We start from the raw sequence: 22,921 nt of genomic DNA, 5'->3' as shown, positions 1-22,921 counted from the left end.
CCTCCCCTCCTCTGAATACCTGGATAGCATGGATACCGTCTCTAACATATGGACTATCTCTAGTCTGGACTACCTCTAGTCCGGAATTTGTTTCTCTCCCTTCAACTTAACTTTATATTTTTCTTCTAGCTTCCTAAGCTTCCAAGTTCACAGTCCTCGTTTTAATGTAACTTTGTTTTTTCCTTTATCTAGTTATTTTACCCCTGTTCGATGTAAACCGTCCTGATATGGTTTTTAACCATGAAGGTCGGTATAGAAAAATGTTAAATAAATAAATAAATAAATAAAATATGCATGCACAATATACACGGCCCTGAGCATGTATATTATGGGTATATATTGTTTTGTTTTGTTTTTTTTGCATGGTACTGCTTTGTGTGGTTCTTCCTACTTAATATCGCGACGATACTAAGTAGGAGGAACCACAGAAAAGCAGTTTTTGTTTTTAAGTTGAGCCTTTGCCATGTGGGAAGACTTTATGCCTGCTCCGGCAGGTGTAAAATTTGACTGGTTAAAAAGTATGCCTTGGGCATAAAGGGATTTTTTGCATCGCAGGGTAATAGCTATTCCTGAACATACCCAGATCAGTCCAGAAAAGTGGGATTTGTATCCCTACCAGCAGGTGGAGTCAGAGAACAATTAGAACTTTGGGCACTGCTGCATAACGAGAGCGCCACCTGCAGTCCCTCAGTATTTCTCTGACGCCAGCGGGTGGTACAGATGCATTTACGAACTGACTCTCCCCTTAGATGCGACAAAATCCTCCATTCCGACCCTTGCCCTTTCTACTTTCTCCCTCCACACCCTGTGGATATACCCTTCCTCCTCCCCTTCCCTTATTACCATCCCCTGCAATCTACTCTAATTGCTCTGATTTAATTCAATTATTTGAACTAATATGTACATATGTATATAATTCTCGTATCATATTCTCCTACCATTGTTAACCCCCTCCCTGTTAAAAAAAAAAAAAAAAAAAAAAATGATAATATTGTAAAGCTTGTTGCTAAGTTATGTTACAATGTGAACCGAGGTGATGTTTTGCAAACGTGCCTCGGTATATAAAAAACCCATAAATAAATAAATACAAAATGTAACTAATTTTTTGGTTTACGCTTGCTTTCTGAGGTGTTAGGCGCCTTCGTGGGCCATCCCTCAGTAGAAGCCGGGTATCCGGGGAATTGGATATTCCTGTCAGGGTTTCGCCAGCCACATTTTGGTGTCTGACGACCAGGGGCTCCTAGCTACTCACCACCATCTCTGCTACAGCTGCTCCCTTGTCTTCTGTGTCTTGGTAAAGTTTAATTTAAAAAAAAAAAAGCTGTTTTCACTGCGGCTGACTGACAGTCTTCAGTCCTGAGGTAAGGAGAGGTGCAGGAGGGACCAGATCTTTTAAGGCTGGCTGGGGAAGCTGTCAGCAGTGTTCCCCTCAGCTCCCGGGGCTCCGGGCTGTTTTCTGAGGGCAAGGGTGAGTTTTTCTCAGTGTCCCTCGTTTACTTGCAGCTTCTCTACTGGGGGCCTTGTGATTTCACTATAGACAGGCTCCTTTCCCGTGGCACCGCTGCGCGTGTTTTTTTTTTTCCCCTCAGCCGGTAGTCTCTTAGCCCGCAGCATGAAAAGTTTGTTTTTCTGGTCCTGCCTGACTGAAGTTTTCTCCGCGTCGCGGCTCCAAGTGTTTCTTTTTTTTATTCGCGCCCTTTTCTATTTCACTTCAGACTATCGGCGCACTGCTACAGATGGGACCGAAAACAGAATCGCAGGCCTGCCGCACGTGTGGGTCAAGTGGCCAGGCGTTAGATGCAGCCTCCTTATGCGCAGTGTGTTCCCCGGGGTTAGAGGGCTCTTCAGGCTTCTTGCCTCCTCCCTCGGGGAGGGAACGTCTCTCGCCTTCAGCTTCACGGGAAGAGGATTCTCTGCTTGTTCTAGCCCCAGTGAGGGAAGACCTCACCGGGGGAACTGATATCACCCCAGCCGACTCTCCAGTGGGGGAGGGGGACCCGGAGGGGTTTTCCCCAGAATTTGTCCTCCTTATGCACCAGGCTTTCCTGGCAAGGAAATGCTCGGTGGTAAAGCGGCCCGGTCTCATGGGGGCAGGTTCGAACCCGCCTGAGAAAGAGGTCTGGGTACAGACCCTAGTCAGCACCTCTCTGATCAGGCTCACCCACAGGGGATTCTCCCCAGGTACGTAAGATCCGATCCTGGGGTCTGGGGCAACGCCAGCTTCTGGAGTAATAGGGGTGTCAGACCCGGATCCGGCTGATGTGGATACTGATGAGCCCGATGACACTCCTGTTGAGAGGGATGACCCCAGCGTGGTGCGTTTGTTCAATCGGGATGAGTTAAGACCCCTTATTCCCCGGGTCCTTGAAGTTCTGGGACTTAAGGTTTCTCAAGAGTCTGACAACAAGGGTGTCAATCCAGTCCTCGACAGCATTAGGGGAACGTTAGTATTAAAAAAAAAAACTAACAAATATAATCCCACATAGGAGGCTCATGAACAAAATGAAGTGTGGAAGTGGATCCCAAGATGCTGGAATAGATTAGAAGTTTGACAGCAAATTAGTGGTAAATGGAACTCACTGAGGTGAGAAGTGTGGAAAGTGGAGTGCCTCAAGGATAGGGTCTGGGTAATTCTGTTCAATATCTTTGTAAGAGATATTGTGAAGAGTTAGGAAGAAAAGGAGAAATTACTACTTACCTGTTAAGTTCCTTTCCTCTAAGGAAGGCAAACCAATCCCCACAAATGAGTTATGTACCTCTACCAGTAGACAGAGTAAAAGCTGACATCATGGATAAATAGCTCTGCCCCAACATCAGCCTGCCAGTATTCTCTGGAAAAGCCAAACTGTGGACAAACTGTTGATAAACAATTTCAAGTATAATTAATCACTCACTCATGCTTCCAACACAGAACAGTGTGGATCAAACAACTGACATTCACTAAACTGAGGGACCAGGTAAAACACTTACCAGTCCTCCAACAAATAGCAGGAATATCACCCTGCAACATCTGCACCTAAAGAGCAAACCTAGGCAAAAACCAGCAGTCAAGGGTGGGTTGGGGGATTGGCCTGCCTGCCTTAGAGGAAAGGAAATTATCAGGTAAGTAATAATTTCTCCTTCCTCTGCACTCAGGCAGGCCAATCTCCACGTGGGTACACCAAAGTTACTCCCAAAAGAGCGGGAGGCTGCCCATGGTCCAGTTAAGACCGTATGTGTGAAAGCTGCACCCTGCAGAGCCTGAACTAAATGGAAGGCTTGGGAAGGTATGCAAGAGAGGCTACATCGCTGCCTGGGAAAAAACTCTGCCAGAGATAATAATCAAGACTCTACTCACAATGGCACCTGAGTCCTAGGGGACTGTGCTCTAAGTCATTTAGAGAAAGGAATCTTGGCAACCACACGGGCAGCCATGATGACATCTTTTCCCAATGGACTAAAGTTGCCCATGTTGCCAATTCCCCTTGTTAACCTCTACCATGGAGCAAAAGCAATTGATCAGACTTCCTAACATATTGATTAGCCTCTAAACATCTCAGATGCCACTTGATATCCAAGGAAAGCAAAAAACCATAATCATTCTCATCTCTATTCCTGCCCAGCATAGGCAGGAGAAAGATTCAAATGCAACTCTGAAAGTATTTTCAGCAACAGAAGATACAGTCCGCAACTGTATCATCCCTGTAGTCACACAGAAACAACTATCTTCAAGGAAAGTAGCTTCAAGGAGAGACCGTGTAGTGGTGGAAAGACAGAACCTGCCAAGAATCCAGAACCAGATTAACATTCCATAAGGGCACTGGTAACCAAGGAGGAGGACAATAATAAACTCCCTTCAAGAATCGAGACATACCCGGAGGAAAAGACCAAGGCCCTCCATTGACTTTGCACCCTCCCCCCCCCCCCCCCCCCCCACACACATCAGAGATAAGAGCTGCCACTTGAAACTTCCAAAAATTAATTGAATTTCCACTTTGAGAGGCTGAGAACCTCATCTCACACCAGGCCTCAAAAACACTCCAAACATTAACCTAAGATGTAGAAGAAAAAAAAAAGCTACATTCCAGCCCAGCGCAAGGTGGAATCACTGTAGCAGAAAACCTATGCTTTAATAGCTTTGAGCTCGAGAAGTCATTGTATAGTCACTCGGACCGCCTCTCACTTCACACTTGAGGCCACTCGGAACTCCACAAAAACCTCCCGGACCGGGCACGAGAACTCCTGTGCATACCCATCTTTTATCACTTCTAAGAGGCCATCGGAAAAGCACTTCAGGGCTTCCAACCTCCATCGCAGGTACCGGTCACGATCCGATTCCCGTAGCACTCGCACCGCTACTGGGTAGATTGGATGCGTTCATCGGTACCCTGCCTCCGATGGAACAGAGCACCGGTGGATCCAGTACCACCTTCTCCATTTCCATTATCGGATGAAGAGGAAACACAGATATCCATTCCGTCTGGGATCTTACCACAGACTTGTCCATCGATGTCACCGGTTCCTTTAGTGCCTCCATCGATGCCACCAGTGCCCCCATCGATGCAGTCTGTTCCACTTCCGATGCCATCAATGCCTAGGCCTGGTCCTTCAGGTTTAACACCATTCCTCCCTTCTGGAGATCCTATGGGAGCTGGTGACCAGCCTTGTGATCCTTGGACTGATGATACTTCCCAGGATACCGATCTGCCTTCAGAGCGTTCTCCACCAGAAGATCTGTCTTTCATTAATTTCATCAAGGAAATGTCTGAAACTATTCCATTTCAACTTCAGACAGAAGAGGACTCTAGGCACAAGATGCTGGAAGTATTCAAGTTTCTTGATGCTCCTAAGGAGATAATGTCCATCCATCCATACTGGTTGGCAGTCTGCTGTACCACTTCAACAACATTTGGCATTTAGTCACCACAGACCAGTGGGTGCTTGTGGTAGTCACTCAGGTTACCATCTAAATTTCCTGACTGTTCCACCGGATTCCCCATCTCGGCTGACGTGGGGGACTTCCAGCCACTGTCTCTTGCTCGAACAAGAGGTCTCAATCCTCCTCAAAATCTGAGCAATAGAACCAGTGCCCCTCTCCCAACAGGGGCAAGGGTTCTACTCCCGGTATTCTGATACCAAAAAAGTCAGGTAGTGTACTGGACCTTCGTGCCCTAAACAAAATTTTACAGAAAGAAAAATTCAAAATGGTAACCTTAGGCTCTCTACTTCCTCTTCTTCAAAGAGAAGATTGGTTATGCTCTCTAGATCTCCAAGATGCTTACACACACATCTCCATAACTCCTTATCGCAAATTCCTGTGATTCCTGGTCTGCCCTAGTCACTTCCAGTACCGTGTACTAACATTCGGCCTAGCGTCCGCTCCACGAGTATTCACTAAGGGCCTGGTAGTCGCAGCCTTTCTCAGGAATCAGGGAGTGCATGTTTACCCTTATCTCGACGATTGGTTGATTAGGGCTCCGACTCAGCAGGATGCATTAGCCTCCCTGCGACTCACTATCCATACCCTGATCTCCTTAGGGTTTCTAATCAACTATCCCAAACCCTTTCCTTTATAGGGGCCGACCTAAACACACTACAGGTGAAAGCCTTCCTCCCCCAGGATTGTGCTTTCACCATAACCTCTCTAGCGCATCACATGCAAACTCGAGCATCTTCAACTGCTCGTCATTTCCTCATACTGCTGGGTCACAGGGCATCCTCCGTGCATGTCACTCCAATGGCTCGCCTTGCCATGAGGGTCATGCAGTGGACCCTAAAATCCCAGTGGATTCAAGCTTGTCAGCCAATGTCCAGCATTGTCCAGGTTACCAAACAACTCAGTCTTTCTAGCTTGGTGGATGCACCACTCCAATCTCATTCAAGGCCTTCCATTTCAGGCTCCAGAACCTCAAATTGCCTTAACAGATGCATCCAACCTGGGGTGGGGTGCACATGTAGACGACCTGCAGATTCAAGGAACCTGGTCTCCAGAGGAAGCCAGACACCAGATAAATTTCCTGGAGCTACGGGCGATCAGATATGCCCTCAAGGCCTTTCAGGACTGCCTATCAAACCAAGCCATCCTGATTCAAATCGACAATCAGGTTGCGATGTGGTACATCAACAAACAGGGGGGAACGGGCTCCTACCTCCTGTGTCAGGAAGCTGCACAGATATGGGCATGGGCCCTTTCCCGCTCGATGTGCCTCAAAGCAAAGTACTTGCCGGGAATGAACAATCTCTTGGTGGACAAGCTGAGTCGCACTTTCCATCCGCACGAGTGGTCTCTCAACCCCACGGTAGCGGACTCCATAGTCCAATGTTGGGGCTACCCTCGCATAGACCTCTTTGCATCAGTCCACAAGTAGACAACTTCTGCTCTCTCATTTGCAGTCACCACTCACAACCAAGAGATGCCTTCGTCCTCTCCTGGGCCAGTGGTCTCCTTTATGCGTACCCTTCACTTCCTCTCATTTCAAAGACTCTCGTGAAGCTACAGAAGGACAAGGGCTTAATGATTCTGATAGCTCCCCACTGGCCAACCCAGATGTGGTTTCCAATCCTCCAGGACCTCTCAATACACCGGCACATTCCCCTGGGGAAGGATCCCCTTCTGTTAACTTAGAACGACGGGTAGCTGCACCACCCCAATCTCCAACTCTGTCTCTGACAGCCCGGATGTTGAAAGGTTAATACTCCAACCTCTTAACCTTTCAGATTCGGTATCCCAAGTCCTGGTGGCTTCACGAAAGCCTTCAACGAGAAGGTCTTATCATTCTAAATGGAAGAGGTTTAAGGTCTGGTGCACTTCCATGGCCACAGACCCCCTTCACTTCCACTGCAAGGTTCCTGGACTGTCTCTGGCACCTGTCAGAGTTAGGCTGAAAACTTCCTCTATCAGAGTGCATGTCAATGCAGTGTCTGCATACCATAAGGATATAGGAAATGTCTCCATTTCAACAACCCTTAGTATCACGCTTCATGAGAGGCTTGCTCCATTTAAAACCTCCACTACACCCTCCGGCCTCTGCTTGGGACCTTAACATAGTGTTGGGACGGCTTATGCAACCTCCATTTGAGCCTCTCCACTCCTGTGATCTGTTATCTCACATGGAAAGTAGTTTTTCTTCTCACGAACACATCCGCTCGCAGAGTTAGTGAATTACAGGCGTTAGATACCTATCCGCCTTACACTAAATTTCTGCATGACAGGGTGGTACTCCGCACCCACCCTAAATTTTTACCAAAGGTAGTATCGGAATTTCACATTAATCAATCCATTATCCTACCTACCTTTTTTCCCAGGCCCCATTCTAATCCAGGAGAACAGGCTCTGCATTCCTTAGACTGCAAGCGAGCTCTAGCCTTCTATCTAGACCGCATGTCAGCCCACAGGAAATCCACTAAATTGTTTCCTTTGATACCATCAAACTTGGAAATCCCATGGGAAAGCAGACCCTCTCCTCCTGGCTGGCGAACTGTATCTCTTTTTGCTACCAGCAAGCAGGCATTGTACTCCAAGACCGTGTGAAAGCGCACACTATAAGGGCCATGGCAACATCAGTAGCGCACCTTCGTTCGGTGCCGCTACCTGGAGTTCTCTCCATACATTCGCAGCCCATTATTGCTTAGATAAGGCTGGCAGACAAGATTTGGCCAGTCTGTTCTGCGTAACTTATTTTCAGTTTGACTTACCAACATCCTTCCACTGATCCGTTACGGTTCAGGATGCCCTACTAACCAAATTCCATCCCTGTTGTTGTGCCTGTTGCATGTCTTTGGGTGCATTTGGTGCTTCGCTCGGGCATCCTCAGCTCTGTACTCACCCATATGTGAGGATTACCATCCTGCTTGCCCTGTGAGAAAGCAGGATATTAGTCCTCACGAAACCCGTCCGCCACCCCGCGGAGTTGGGTTCGTTTATGTTTTCTTATTTTATTTTTCGCACGCCCTTTTGCTATATTACGAGACTGAAGGGGGACCCCTGCTGGATGCAGGGTTGGTGCATTGCTGGGCATGCCCAGTAGGTGCCAGTCAAAGTTCTAGAAACTTTGACAAAAGTGTTCCATGATTGGGCTCCATCCTGATGTCACCCATATGTGAGGACTAACATCCTGCTGTCCTGTGAGAACACCCCTGTTACATGTAAACAACTCTGCTTTTTATTTTTTGTTTGTTTTTTTTTTTTTTACAACCCCATTGTAATTTTTCAAATTTGAAGGATTGGGGCGGGTTTCGGGGGGAAGCCGGAATAAAATCGACCCAAACCATGGGAAAATGAAATTTCCCACGGCGGGCCAATAATGAAGGCCAAACTGACAGGTTCAGCCGAAAATTGAATCTGGAGAATGAAAGAGGAGGTGGGCTTAGCCTTGTCCTCATTCACCAATCATGGAAAAAAAATTAGACATCCCCTGAAAATAAGCCCTAACCTTTTATTCGGAGCTAAAAAGAAATATAAGACCTGTCTTATTTTCGGAGAAACACAGTAGCTACGTCCGTCTGGTGCTGCTGGATGACGTCTATGGAAAACATCATTTATGATAAGCGAACTTGCGTTTTTCTCCAGGAACTTGTCAGACCCTGCTATGCTAGTCTCTTTGAAAAGTCTTCTAACAAGATTCCACATCTTAATAGCACGCTGAGTGAAAAAGTACTTTCTTGGATTTACTTTGAATCTGCTGGTTATTCATTTCATGGAGTCCTCTTGCTTTAATAGGATTTGAAAGAGTAAATAACTCTCCTTTTACCCATTCTACCCCACTCATGATTTTTATAAACTCTCTCATCTCTTCTAAGCTGAAGAGCCCTAGCCTCTCGTAGGAGAGATGTTCCATCCCCTTTATCAGACTCAAAGTGCAGTCGCACCATGGCTCAATACAGAGGCAATATATTTTCCATTTTATTCTCTATTCCTTTTCATATAATTCCTAACAATCCATTTGCTTTTTTTCTGCTTTAAGGTCATATCACAATGCAAACTTTTCATTTTACAGAGCCAACTATCTTTAAAAATGAAAAGAAAAAAGAGTAAACCTCGACAGAGCGCACTCATCCATTATCCATACCAAGCCACGCCATACATCATAATCAGCATTCATCCTTCCTAATTATGAGCCAGTTGATTACATCATAATAGCTGGTTGACAGAGTAGCCTGCTAAAGTAAGGTTATTCTAAAAAGTAGTAAGCAGCTGAGAAAATTCCCATGCAGTCACGTAGCTTTGATTTGCGACTTTATGTAAAAATCTAGCATCCTTAGCAGCATTTTTTGTCTCAAGTGAGTGTGTGGGGGGATTAGGTTGTATCCAGTATTGTAAGATACACCATTTAGCTGACAATATGGCTATATGCCCAAATTTCATAAACCCTTTTGGTAGACCTGCAGCCCAGTTCAGAGAGCCTAGAAGTAAAACTGAACCTTCATAGGGTGATTTTCTATTGTGTTCAATCGGGAGAAACACAGTGTCCCAAAAGAGAAATATCTTATGACATTGTAAAAAGGTAACCTTTTCAACAGAACCTTTGAAATATTCCTCTGACTCAGTTACACCCATACGACAGGCCTTAACCTTGTCTATATAATAGTGATGAAGGATTTTAAACCGAGCAGAGCAGTGTTGGCATTAAGCTGCCATCTTGGCTCCTCTCCCTTTCACCCAGTGGCCAGTAGGGTCATTTTAAAGAGAGCATATCTGCCAAAAAAGGATATTGGAAGATCACGCCAGACTTATAGTTTTTATTGAATTTCCTCAATGGTTTTTGAAATTCATCTTGTACAACTTAGACAGATCTTGTGGTATAAGAACCCCCCAGATATTTAAAAGGAGATGAAGTGCATTGAGATGGAAAATGACCAAGCCAGGATTGTTTGGTTTTCAATAAAATTGGCAGGACCTCAGATTTGGAATCTTTGCAGGTTTAAAAGTAAATTTGTCCAAACTGCTCTATCAATGTTAAGGAGGTAGAAAGAGAATTCCATAGGATAATGTAAAAAAAAGTAACATTTGCATAGAGACTCTTTTTTTGTTTGTTTTCCTTAACATTAGGCCCTTAATACTAGTATCTGTCTTAATTTTTAGAACTAGCTATTCAGTCAGTAGCACGTACAAAAGCGGGGATGGGTTACATCCCTGGAGCATACCGCCATGTAAATCGAGGGGTTCTAATACTAATCCATTAACTAACACCCTGGCTTGAGATTTGAAGTATAACAATGACAACAGACTAATGTTCTGGAATTCCAAATGCTCTTAAGACCCAAAATATAGTCACCCTGCACTCTGTCAAAGGCCTTTTCTGTCTAGGCTATTATACCTTAGTCATTCACTTTTTTTGACCAAAGTGCAGCAATTTTCTAATGTTAGTTACTCCGTGTCAACCACAAACAAAACCCATCTGATGCTATTAACATATGCATCCTTGCATTAAGACATCTCGCTATAATAGAAGCTAATATTTTAACATCCGTATTGATTAAAGAGATTGGTCGATAGGATTCTGGTAATTCCAAATTCTTACCTGCTTGATTAGCATGATTAGCATAATCTGAGTTTGTGTTCAGAAGCACAATGATTATACATCTGTAGTAGGGGTTCAGTGACTTCTGCATTCAGAATCTTGTAATACTAAGAACTTAGATCATCCCAACTCGGGGGGGGGCTTTAGCTTACAGCTTAGCGATAGCATGATTGATTTCTTATACAGCTGAAGCTGAGACAGATGCAAGTCTTGAAAGAAGAAATCTCGCATTGAATTGGAGGGAGGATGCGCTGAGTATAATTGACTGTTAAAAAAAAATAAATAAAATTAAAAAATCAACAAAAATACCAGAGATCTCTGGAGCACTGTGAAGGGATTGTCTTTCCTTAGTTTGCATTTTCAGTATGTAGCTTTTAGGTTTAGCACTTTTGACCATGGAAGCCAAAAGTCTACTGGCTTTATTGCCATACTTAAATAGGTGACTTTGAAAGTTTAATATATTCTGAATTTCTCTCTGAAAAAGCAGTTGATTAAGACAAGTTTTGACTGCTTTCATACAAAGTAAAATTTATCATATATCTACCGACTTGGACACTCATTCAGTGGAATTGTTTGAGAAATAAAAGTTGGGATTTGAGAATATAAATACATGGGGATACTTGGAAAGATCATTTGAAAGATATGGGTCCAGTAGTGAAGAAGCCTGTGAGAAGGCGAAACATGTCTGGAGTATTATAAAGTCTTGCAAAGAAGGATAAAGAGTTTTCTCAATAACGGATAAAAATAATTTCACTACGAGAGATAATCATTTAAGTATTTTTAATGTGTGTCGATGAATGTGTGAATGTTTTTTTATCTAATTGTTTTTTTTGAAATATGTATTCCTTTGTATATTCGATATGTAAATTATTGTGAAAAGATCTTTATTAAAATATTTTTTGTAATTGAAATAAAATTTACAATCTTAAATTATGTCACTATATGATAAATATTGATTGGTGGTGTGATATATTGTTAAAATTGCCAGGATTGTTTCAGACAAAGTAATTCATCTTTATTTTGGCTCTTGATGTGAGAAGACTTCAGTTCCTTAAGGCATTCATTGAAACATATAATTTCCTTCTCTCAATCTGTTCTTATGCACTACATAAGCAATTATATGTCCCCGCATGGTAGCTTTCCTAGCTTCCCAAAAAATATCTGCTTTGATGCCTGGGTCTGATTAAACTGTGCATATTCCCTCCACTTAGTAACAAGTATTGATGGAATTCTTTGATATAAAGATAGATGTAATTGCCCCTGAAAGGCTTTAGAGGAAGGGACATTGGCTTTAAGTACTATTGATACAGGAGCATGGTCAAACATATTTTCAATATCCGTGGTGGAGATCTGGGAGATTGTAGGCAGATACAAATAGATAATTTTGGAATAGCAATTTTTGGAATGAGGAAAAAACCCCCCACTCCAGCAGATGGCGTAATCTCTACACATGCACCACATGAAGTTCATCTAATAAAGGAATACCCTTTTGCTTTTTGCATTGGTATGTTGCGTATTGGTTTAGTATCCAATTGTGTATCTGCTACTAAATTAAAATCCCTGTCCAAAACATACTGATAAGAATTTTCTAAATTTAATAACTATTTTTGTAAAAAAACCCAATGATTGTAAATATTAGGGCGCAAATATTAGAGTACACATTTTTGTGAGTATAGAGTGCCACTTATTAGATAGCAGCCCTCAGGATCTACAACTTTTTTTTTCTATTAAAGCATACATTTATAGAAACATAGACATGACGGCAGAAGAAGACCGAATGGCCCATCCAGTCTGCCCAGCAAGCTACGCACTTTATCCTTTTTTTTTTTTATCTTTTTCTATCACCCACCTGTTACTATTGGCTTCCAGTACCCTCCAGCCCTAATTCCCCTCCACCCCACCACCAATGTAGAGAGCAGCGCCGGATCTGCATCCAAGTGAACATCCAGCTCAATTAGGGGTAGCAACCACTGCAACAAGCAGGCCACACCCCTGCCCCATACTCTTACCCACCCCTGTTTTTTGTTTTTTTTTTGAGATGGCAGCCCTCCATCCTTCCGCTCCAACCACTGGCATCCTGCTCCGTGAATGCCTCTGTGGCTACTGCCGCTCCGTGCAGTGTTTTGCTGCCTCTTTATTCACGTCCTCTAGACTTGATGGACCCACAGTGTTTATCCCACGCCCCTTTGAAGTCCTTCAGTTTTAGACTTCACTTCCTCCGGAAGGGCATTCCAGGCATCCACCACCCTTTCCGTGAAGAAATACTTCCTGACATTGGTTCGTAGTCTTCCTCCCTGGAGCCTCAGCTCGTGACATCTGGTTCTGCTGATCTTTTTCTGATGGAAAAGGTTTGTCGTAGTCTTTGGATCATTAAAGTTTTTCAAGTATCTGAAAGCCTGAATCATATCACCCCTGCTCCTCCTTTCCTCCAGGGAGTACAATATTTAGATTCTTCAATCTCTCCTCGTATGTCATCCGATGAAGACCCTCCACCTTCCTGGTCGCCCTTCTCTGTACCGCTTCCATCTTGTCTTTGTCTCTTTGTAGATACGGTCTTCAGAACTGAACACAGTACTCCAGGTGAGGCCTCACCAAGGACCTGTACAAGGGGATAATCACTTCCCTTTTCTTACTCGATATTCCTCTCTATGCAGCCCACAATTCTTCTGGCTTTTGCTATCGCCTTGTCGCATTGTTTCACAGACTTCATATAATTAGACACTATCACCCCAAGGTCTCTCTCCTGCTCCGTGCACATCAGCCTTCTCCACCCCCCCCCCCCCCCCCCATCGAATACAGTTCATTCGGATTTCCACTCCCCATATGCATGACTTCGCACTTCTTGGCATTGAATCTCAGTTGCCATATCTTCGACCACTCTTCCAGTTTCCTTAAATCCCGTCTCATTCTCTCCACTCCTTCCGGCGTGTCCACTCTGTTGCAGATCTTAGTGTCGTCCGCAAAAAGACAAACCTTACCTTCTATCCCGTCCGCAATGTCGCTCACAAAGATATTGAACAGGACCGGTCCCAACACCGATCCTTGCGGTACACCACTTAAAACCGCTCTCTCTTCAGAGAAAGTTCCATTTACCATCACACATTGTTTTCTGTCCGTCAACCAGTTTGCAATCCAGGTTTATATGGATCAAGACAGCTACTCTACATTTCTTCTTACTAGAGAAGGATGAGAAAAAGCATTGACCGACCCATTCACGTTTGTTTTAGGTGTTGATTCATATACATTTTTTACATTTCCCAAGCACCAATAAAATATTTCAAAACAGCACACATCAAATAACACCCAGTAATTAAAACTAAGGATAAAAAGCCCCTGCTGCCCTCATCTGGGAAAGCTTGTTTTCCAGTCTCCCTGAGATGGTCTAGGATTAAGGGGTAGGCGACACAGAAACTATCCTCCCTCTCTTACACATGTTCATTCTCACACATGCTCTCACGCACACCTGCACAGGCTCTAAGAACCTCATCTCCCCAACAAAAACTTACTCCCCCAGATTCAACAAACAGGCTCTCCCCCCCCCCCCCCCCCCGGCTGGCACACATTCATTCTCACACACCCCCAGACAGAGATCAGCATAGAGAACTTGCTACTCTCACAAATTCTAATATAGCGGGCCTGCACAGACCGGGGGAAGGGTGACCTCTGCTCAGCTGCTGTTGGATGAAGTCTACTGGCGGCTGCAGGGCCTCCCTCCCTGTTTTTCAGCTGCAGGTGGGATGGGGGTCCACGGTAGCATGCACCTTCCCCTGCGGTATGCCACGTCCCAGCTCTCTGCTGGTGGCCGTGAACTGCCTCCTCTTCTGCCGCTGGGTGGGATGGGTTCCCCTGGCAGCCATGTGTCGTCTCATCTTTTGCCCTTGGCACCTTGGCCCCCCTGGCCCCCTCCCCTGCTATGCCATTGCTTTCACTGCCCTTTTCTCTTCAAAGTGGTTGTTTGCTAACTTGTACATTTCAATTAGCCAAAGACCTCAAATAGAGTCTATACAAAATAAAAATATAAACATCTTGCTCAAGGAAGCAGCATCACGTAAAAAGTCTCTGTCTTCAATTCCTTTTCTGTCTGCGATGCTATTCTATAGGATTCAGGCAAAAAGGAGAACATGAAAAAGTCATTGTCTACATATTTCAATCATATACATTCTTAATTGGGAGATTTAAATTACTTGGTACCTACACACGGAAACATAAGTAGCAGTGTGCAGCAGAGAAACCATAATTGCAATAAGAGTGAAATCGAGTAACTGACGGGAAAAGCATTGCAATGCACTTGGGAAAGACTATCCATATAAACTTTAGAAAGAAAAAAGGAGTTATTTGTTCAACGTACTTTCCTCAAATAACACTGAAAAGTGAAGTGATTATAAATTCTACTGCTCCATGCGCCCCACACACTATTCTACTGCGTCACAGGCCAAGTTCCTTAGGTTACTTCACTCATCGTTGGCTCAAGTTGGATACACCCATGGTAAAGGGGGAAAAACACAGATCTATCTTTGAGAGAGTCTGTTTCCATCTGTAGACCTTATGATAGTGTTTATAACCCTTTTCCTTGGAGAATAAAAAGAAAATAAAGGCTATCTTTTCAGTAAGGTTATACTGCCAAGTCACATAAAAATCAGCTGTACTTAGTTTCTTAGTCTGGAAGAGCTTTAGAAACTTCTATTTGCTCCTTCATTTCACCCCTCAAGCTGGATACAATAAAGGAAACTTAATGCCTTTCTGAAACAGCATAGTGCAAAAAGGCATCAGTGCCTTCCTTTGCACAGTAACGCACACAGTAATCTTGAAATAGAAGAAGCCTGATATTCCAGAACCTTGAGCCTTTTGTAACCCATCATGATTTTCTCTTTGGCATAGTTGAGAAGTCTAGTGAAGACATGAGGTCTACCCAAATTCTCCCTCACAGGCCCCAGCCGATATACTCTCTCAATCACTACTTTCTCTGTACCCAGGGAGAGATTCAAGGCTTCCAGAAGCCATACTTGGAAAAAGGTTAACAAATCACTGTCTTACCTTTTCAGGAAGATGGATTATTTGAATGTTTTTCCTTCCTCGATTTTCCTGCTCATCAGTTTTCGCCAGGAGATTTGTTTTGTTAAGCTCTAACTATGAGAAAAGAATCTGTCTTCATTTCTTGAGCTGTTAATCTGCTTCCTAATTCAGTGTTAAGTGCTGTGTGTTTCTAGACAGTTTTTAAACTTTTCTGTAGCAGATTGAAGTTTTAAGTGAATCCATTATGATCACTAAGATCTTGCTGGATATTTCTTTAAATAGTCTTTCGATGCTTCCAGCATAGCCATGGGCTCCATCGCCATCTTGGGTGAGGCCTATCTAACTTTCTCTCTTAGCAAACCTTGCATTTTAGTTGACGTTCTTTGTTATAAGGAAAGGTTGTCTCCACAGGTAAGGCATTAATAATCAGTGAGAATTGCAGCAGGAATGGCTGGAAATGAGGCAGAAGACAGTGGGGCCTAGCAGAGCATAAATCATCCACAACTCGTCAAGGGGGCCATCTTGTCCAGCCCTTAAGCTGCTGTTCCCTTTGCTTTTTTGACCACTGCCACACACTGAGCCGAGGATTTAAACATATTGTCCATAAGGACTCTAAGGTCCTTTTTTCTGATTAGTAACTCCCAATACAGAACCCAACATAGTGTCCTGGTGTTGGGATGATTTTTCCTTGTACAGTTATTTACTTTTCGTACATAGATTTGTTTTAATTCATTCCACTGTTGTATTTCATCTATTTTCTCCCATTCTTCTAGCGGCTCCACAAGGTACATACCCATTTTATCAAAATCTGTATTTTTGAAATTGGACTTTAATCTTCTTGTGACTTTTCTTCATCTTAGCTGCTCTATTGAACCATTCTATCTGATCAATGGTGCTCAGGTGGGCACCTGTCTGGATATTTACTTACAGATGGTTACTATCTCCATTTTGAACACCGGGTCTGGTATTTCTCCTCCTTTCAAGGGTTCCATCACCATTTTGCTGAGCAGAGCCTCTTGAAGGGTATCCCAATCTCTCTACTTACAGATTCTGCAGAAAGGAAATTCCAGTTCACATCTGTAAGATTAAAATCTGGAGTGCACAGGATCAGTAGGCCACAGTAGAATGTAGGCACATGGGAGCAAACACCTTTTGTCTGCTCTGTCTCAGACTACTTTCTATTTCTTGCCAATCAGGAAAGGTCAGAGGGTGAGGGAAAGCTGAAAGGGAGCATGGGCGGGGGGGGGGGGGGGTATCAGGGAGAGAGCAAGCTAGAAAGTGGGTTGCAAGTGAGGGAAAAGATTACATGGCTGAGCTTGGAGAAATTGTTTTATGATAGATGTGTGAGCGCTGCCTGACTTGGCAGGAAACCTCTATGTATTACTGATATTTAGTGGACTTTTTTCCTTCAGTTGCACTGTGTATTACTTCACAATACTTGTGCAAAGGATATGGCTCAAGTTGTTCTGCAACTGTTCTAGCTTTCTTCATCACTGTTAAATTCTTTTACAGGTCTGTGCTTGAGGCCACCTACTCCCCTGTTGTGTTTTGCCACAATGACTGCCAGGAAGGTAAGATACTCTGACCCTAAAGTGAGGAAGGGGAAAGGACTTGGGGCATAATGGGGCAGTTTTCTCTAGCCCATTCATTGTGTTTCCATGAATAAAACAAAATGTTCTGTAGCTGATTTTAAAAAAGCAATAATCTCCTTCAAACAGGGTATAACTTACCTAATGCTTCCTGGGTGGAGGTTTATAGAATCCCAGGAAGGACATTTGCTAGTAACTTCCCTAAGAAGAGGGCTATTATGTAATTAATTGTGAGATAGTGTCTGTGCATGTACAGTGAAATCTTATTGCCTGGTTTTATTTTTATAGTCTGACCCGATCTCTTCCTACAAAATGTAATAGATCTTTTCTGTACCTTTCTTGTACCAGGTAACATTTTGCTGCTGGAAGGCAGAGAGAGCTCTGAGAAACAGAAACTGATGCTGATTGACTTTGAGTACAGTAGCTACAATTACAGGTAATACTGATAGCCTGGGATAGCATCTCCCACATTGTCTGTCCTACTCAGAAGAGCTTCTGAATTAGCAGCTGTCATAAAAGCTCAATCTATGTGCATCTCCTTCCTTCACACTCTCCTTTCTCCTCTTCCCCTGTCTTAATAATCTGTCCCTTGGCCTGCTGCTTGTTGCAATGCACAATCAGGCCAATTCAGTAAACCGCGCGGGAGAGCCGGTGCTCCGAGGCGAGCGGCCACTCTCCTGGGCACGCAATTCAGTATGCAAATGAGGGCCCACGGTAAAAAGGAAGCGCTAAGGACTCTAGCGCCTCCTTATTGGCAGAAGCGGTGGCTATCAGTGGGTTTGACAGCCGACGCTTAATTTTACCAGCTTCGGTTGTCAAACCCACTGACAACCATGGGTTCAGAACACGGATGCTGGCAAAATTGAGTGTCCGATTTCCAACCCGCAGGCAGATTTTTTTTTTTTAAGATTTTTTATTTTTGAGGCCTCCGACTTAATATCGCTATGATATTAAGTCGGAGGGTGTACAGAAAAATAGTTTTTTCTGCTTTTCTGTACACTTTCCCGGTGCCTGCTGAAATTAACACCTGCCTTTGGGCAGGTGTTAATTTCTGAGAGTAAAATGTTATGTATTTAACAGCTTTTCTAAACAGATATTAGTAGGCACATCATATCGGTTGCAGATTTTACTTTCTGTATTGAGCGGAACTAACTAATAGGCTCATCAATATGCATTTGCATCTTGAGCGCACTATTAGTTTCGGGAGGGTTGGACGCGTGTTTTCCACGCGCTATTACCCCTTACTGTCTGAGCGCACCGTACTGAATCGGCCCGTATGCGGGGAGAGCCCAACTGGTTTTGCCCTACACACCTCACCTTATCCCCAGTATAGTTCCAGCACAGCCCTGTATATCCAGCGTGAGCCAGCTCAGACCCTGTCCTCTACAAAAAAACCCCCAAAACAAATAGGTGCCAGCCAGGAACCCCCTGCTGGCTATTACATAAAAGCAGCTGTGCAGGCAGGGTTGGTCTAACTGCTAACCAATGGCAGCCTGTTTTGTCATAACGCCACCCACAAATACCTAAAGACCAATAGTACTAGCTGCTCTTAGTTCCCATTGATGAGAGCTCACTTCTAGAGCTTTAGCCCTATACCTCTAGGGCTAAAGGTTCAAGATACCCCATGAACCTTACATTGCCCATAATGACACTCAGGTCCTTTCCATGGGCAGTAACTCCTAATATTGAACCTAACATCGGGTAACTATATAGAATGCTTTACTTTTCCTATGTGCATCACTTTTCACTTATCCACATTACATTTTATCTAGCATTTAAATGCCTAGTCTTCCAGTCTCGCAAGGTCCTCCTGCAATTTTTTGCAATCTACTTGTGATTTAACAACTGAATAATTTTGTATCAACTGTAAATTTGCTCACATTGTTCCCCTTTCCAGATTATTTATAAATATATTAAAAAATACCAGTGTTGTATGTTAAGTTTTGTTTGTTTGTTGTGCTTTCTGTTGAATTAAAAGAAAAAAATCACCAGTGCCAGGATGGATTTCTGAATTATTTCACTGTTGAACTTTCACCACTGAGAAAACTGACCATTTAGTCCTACTTGTTTCCTATCTTTTAACAATTTTGCAGTCTACAATAGGATATTGCCTCCTATCACTGTGAATTTTTAATTTTCTCAGGAATCTCTCATGAGGCACTTTGAATTTTCAGAAGGTGTTTGTCAAATACACACCCACTGACTCGCCATTATTCACATGTTTATTAACCCCTTCAAAAAAATGTAGCAGATTAAGGCGAGATTACCCTTGTAAATGCATGCTGGCTGTGTCCCATTGAACAATGTCTTTTTATGTTCTGTAATTTTGTTCTATAGAATAGCTTCCATGATTTTTTCTGGCACTGAAATCACTCACCAGTTTATAGTTTCCCAGATCAACCCTGAAGCTTTTTTTTTTTTAATTTGACAATTTTTATTGGTTATAAATAACATGAAACCACAAACAGAATAACATGCAACTGGAGTAATTAAAACTATAAATGGTAACAAATACCAATTTTTGAAGATCTATTCCCCGCCTTCTTCCTCCCCCTTACCCTTTCATACTACACATTACCATGACACATCGCACCTCAGTGAGAGTGTAAGAGTCAGTTCCCTTTAAGAAGGGGAGCATACTAGTATCTATAGTTTCCTCGCATCTAAAAAACAGAAGCAGCATATATACCAGCTTTGAGTAAGAAACTTCAAATTATGACAGAGCTGACTATCACTAATGGTCCTGGGGGAATTCTGCACTACTGCGGAGTGCAGAATTCCCCCCTGGCATGCTGTGAACTGAGTGCATGCCAATGAAGGCCCTGGTGCGCCATTTTTAAGACCCCGTGTACTGTGGGACATGCTCCGCTTGTGGCGAAGCCGAAGTCCCCGGTGAGAGTGAATGTGTGTAAGGGGGGGGGGGGGGGGAGAGATGCTTGAGTGTGGGTGCTAGAGAGAGCCTATATGAAGAGATTGTGAAGAAGTGTGTATGTGTGAGAGAGTGGGAGCTCGAGTGTATGAAAAAGGGAGTGTGTGTATATGAGGGTGCTAGCCTGTGTGAAGACATTGTGTATGTGTGAGGCAGATCCTATGTAAAGGGGTGCATGAGAGAGAGAGACATAGGTAGCCTGTATGAGGATGTATGTGTGAGAGAGAAAGGGAGCTTGTGTGGGAGTGTATGCGAGAGGGACCCTGTATGTGAGGGGCTGTGTGTGAGAGAGTGAGAGAGCCTGTATGAGTGTGTGTATGTGTATTAGAGAGAGGGAGCATGTGTGTGAGAGGGAGGGACAGAGGAGAGCCTGTGTGAGGGGCAGTGCTGAGAAGGGGTAAAACTCTGGGACTGGCGATAGAGTGGAAGGGGTTGAGCCTAGAGGTGGAGGGGGAGAGATACTGGCAGGTGGAAGAGTTGGGGCCTGAGAGGGCAAAGTGGCCAGGGGAGTAGGGAGAGTGAGTGGAAGGGTCACTCTTGCATTGAATTTCTAGGGAAATTCTCAAAATACTTAAAATTCTGCATCTCTAAGTAATAACTTTTTTCTGTATTAATTTAAAATGTAATTACTTAGACTGCCATGCAAATTGTGGTGTTTTGACCAATATAAAGTTTTCAGAATTAAGTTTTTTTTGTGCAGAATTCCCCCAGGAGTAATTAATAACGAAATGACTTAGAGTAAAGATACATGTCAATTCAAATAGTCAAGTAGGGACTGAACCATATCTAAAGCAAGAGCATAAATCAAAATTCAGAGCAAGTATCACGTAAATCACAATTTTGTTCTAAAGCCGCCATGGGCGGGTCTACGAGGTCACAGAACATCTAAAGAAATTAAGATGGGTTCGCAAGCCACTTAGTGAATGGATTCCAGACTTCATTAAAAGTAGTTAGGTGGTCATGTTTCAACGCTGTAAGGTGGGCCAAACGATAATGGATATGAAGGTGATGAATAACTATAGGTAGAGTTGGGCCAACAGTATTCTTCCATAACCTTGCTAATTCACACTGTGCTGCCATGTATACCTGGAGACTGGCAATGCTTGTGTAACCTAGTTGCTGGTAAATTTAACACCACCACTTGAGGGTCTAAGGTCACTGTCTCCCCTATTAATTGCAAGATCCATTGTGCTTATTTTTAAAAGTCTGCAGAACTGAGTGTTCTCCAGACTTTTGAAGAGCTGAGTGTTTGTATTTAATACTGAGTGCTTGTATTGAAGAAAAAAAAAACCCCACAAAAAAAAAAAACACCCCAAAAAGTAGCCAGAAGCTAGAAATAAGCTAGGAGCAGTATATACCAAAGTAAAATAGTTGAATAGTTAAGCTCAGTTACTCACCTTGGAAAGGTGTTGAGGTAGTGTGATTGGGTTTGAATAGGGACCAACATTTGTTAATCAAGGGAGCAGTGAGTCACTCAGGCAGACTAACTGAAGTTAGACTGTTTGTATTTCCCAACCCTCCCACCCACAGCTCATCCCTTAATTTATAGGCAGGTGCCACTTTCACAAAAAAAAACCCCACATCAACAAAAACTTTATTGAGAATTTGATCAGACCCCAGTAGGCCACTACCAGACACATAGTGAATTCACTAATACATTTAAAGGAAGTTAGACACATTCCTACTCCCATAGCAACCTAAAACTTAACTAGGAACTGATCAAAATTGAGATGAAGGCAGCAGTCCAGCAGCAAGAGGGGGGCTTCCCAGTCTTTTGCATTGAGTGTCACATGTATGATTTTTTACCCACCGGTGAGAAGTTGTACATGTGCATGCGATGCAAAGAGCTCCTGGCTCTCAGAAAACGAGTCCGATCTCTGGAGGCTAGAGTGGCAGACCTGGAGGAGCTGAGGCAGACAGAGAGGTATATAGATGAGACCTTCAGGGACATAGTAGTCAAGTCCCAACTTCAGACTGGCAGCCCTGGTGCTGCCTTGGAGGAAGAAGGTCTCATGATGGGAGAGCACCAACCAGGTGTATCAGGAAAGGATCCTGTAGCAAGGACCTGCTCTCTAGGTGATGCATTGTCCTTTCGCACTGAGGATATATCCCCAAGGCCTACTGCCCAGGAGGGAAGGGTTAGGTCGGCCATCATAGTTGGTGATTCGATTATTAGGAATGTAGATAGCTGGGCGGCTGGTGGGTGTGAGGATCGCCTGGTAACATGCCTACCTGGTGCGAAGGTGGCAGACCTCACGCGTCACCTAGATAGGATTTTAGACAGTGCTGGGGAGGAGCCGGCTGTCGTGGTACATGTGGGCACCAACGACATAGGAAAATGTGGGAGGGAGGTTCTGGAAGCCAAATTTAGGCTCTTAGGTAGAAAGATTAAATCCAGAACCTCCAGGGTAGCATTTTCTGAAATGCTCCCTGTTCCACGCGCAGGTCACCAGAGGCAGGCAGAGCTCCGGAGTCTCAATGCGTGGATGAGACTATGGTGCAAGGAAGAGGGATTCAGTTTTGTTAGGAACTGGGGAACCTTTTGGGGAAGGGGGAGTCTCTTCCGAAGGGATGGGCTCCACCTTAACCAGGGTGGAACCAGACTGCTGGCGCTAACCTTTAAAAAGGAGATAGAGCAGCTTTTAAACTAGAACAAAGGGGAAAGCCAACAGTCGCTCAGCAGCGCATGGTTCGGAGAGAGGTATCTTCAAAGGATACTAATGATGCATTAGAATTAGGGCATCCCGACAGTGAGGTTCCAATAATTTAGAAAAGTAGTCCAAGTGCCTGTAACTAAAAACTCACCTGAGCTAAAAAATTCTAACTTATCCCTATCAATTAAACAGCAGAATGAAAATACAAACAAAAAACAAACTTTGAAATGTTTGTAT

General features: G+C 43.8%; 1 protein-coding gene across 2 annotated transcripts in view; it reads left to right on the top strand.

Moving 5' to 3' along the window:
- CHKA (choline kinase alpha) overlaps positions 1–22,921 on the top strand; it is a 253,917-nt gene that overhangs the window by 148,751 nt on the left and 82,245 nt on the right. For both annotated transcript variants that reach the window (XM_029583212.1, XM_029583211.1), the window contains 2 exons: positions 17,025–17,083; positions 17,450–17,537. In XM_029583212.1, coding sequence (XP_029439072.1) covers positions 17,025–17,083; positions 17,450–17,537 — 147 coding nt within the window. The remainder of the gene's footprint in view (positions 1–17,024; positions 17,084–17,449; positions 17,538–22,921) is intronic.

This window comes from Rhinatrema bivittatum, chromosome 17 (assembly GCF_901001135.1).
Source record: "Rhinatrema bivittatum chromosome 17, aRhiBiv1.1, whole genome shotgun sequence".
Classification (NCBI taxonomy): domain Eukaryota; kingdom Metazoa; phylum Chordata; class Amphibia; order Gymnophiona; family Rhinatrematidae; genus Rhinatrema; species Rhinatrema bivittatum.
The sequence above is the reverse complement of the archived record's forward strand: the minus strand, read 5'-3'. Positions and strand labels throughout refer to the sequence as shown.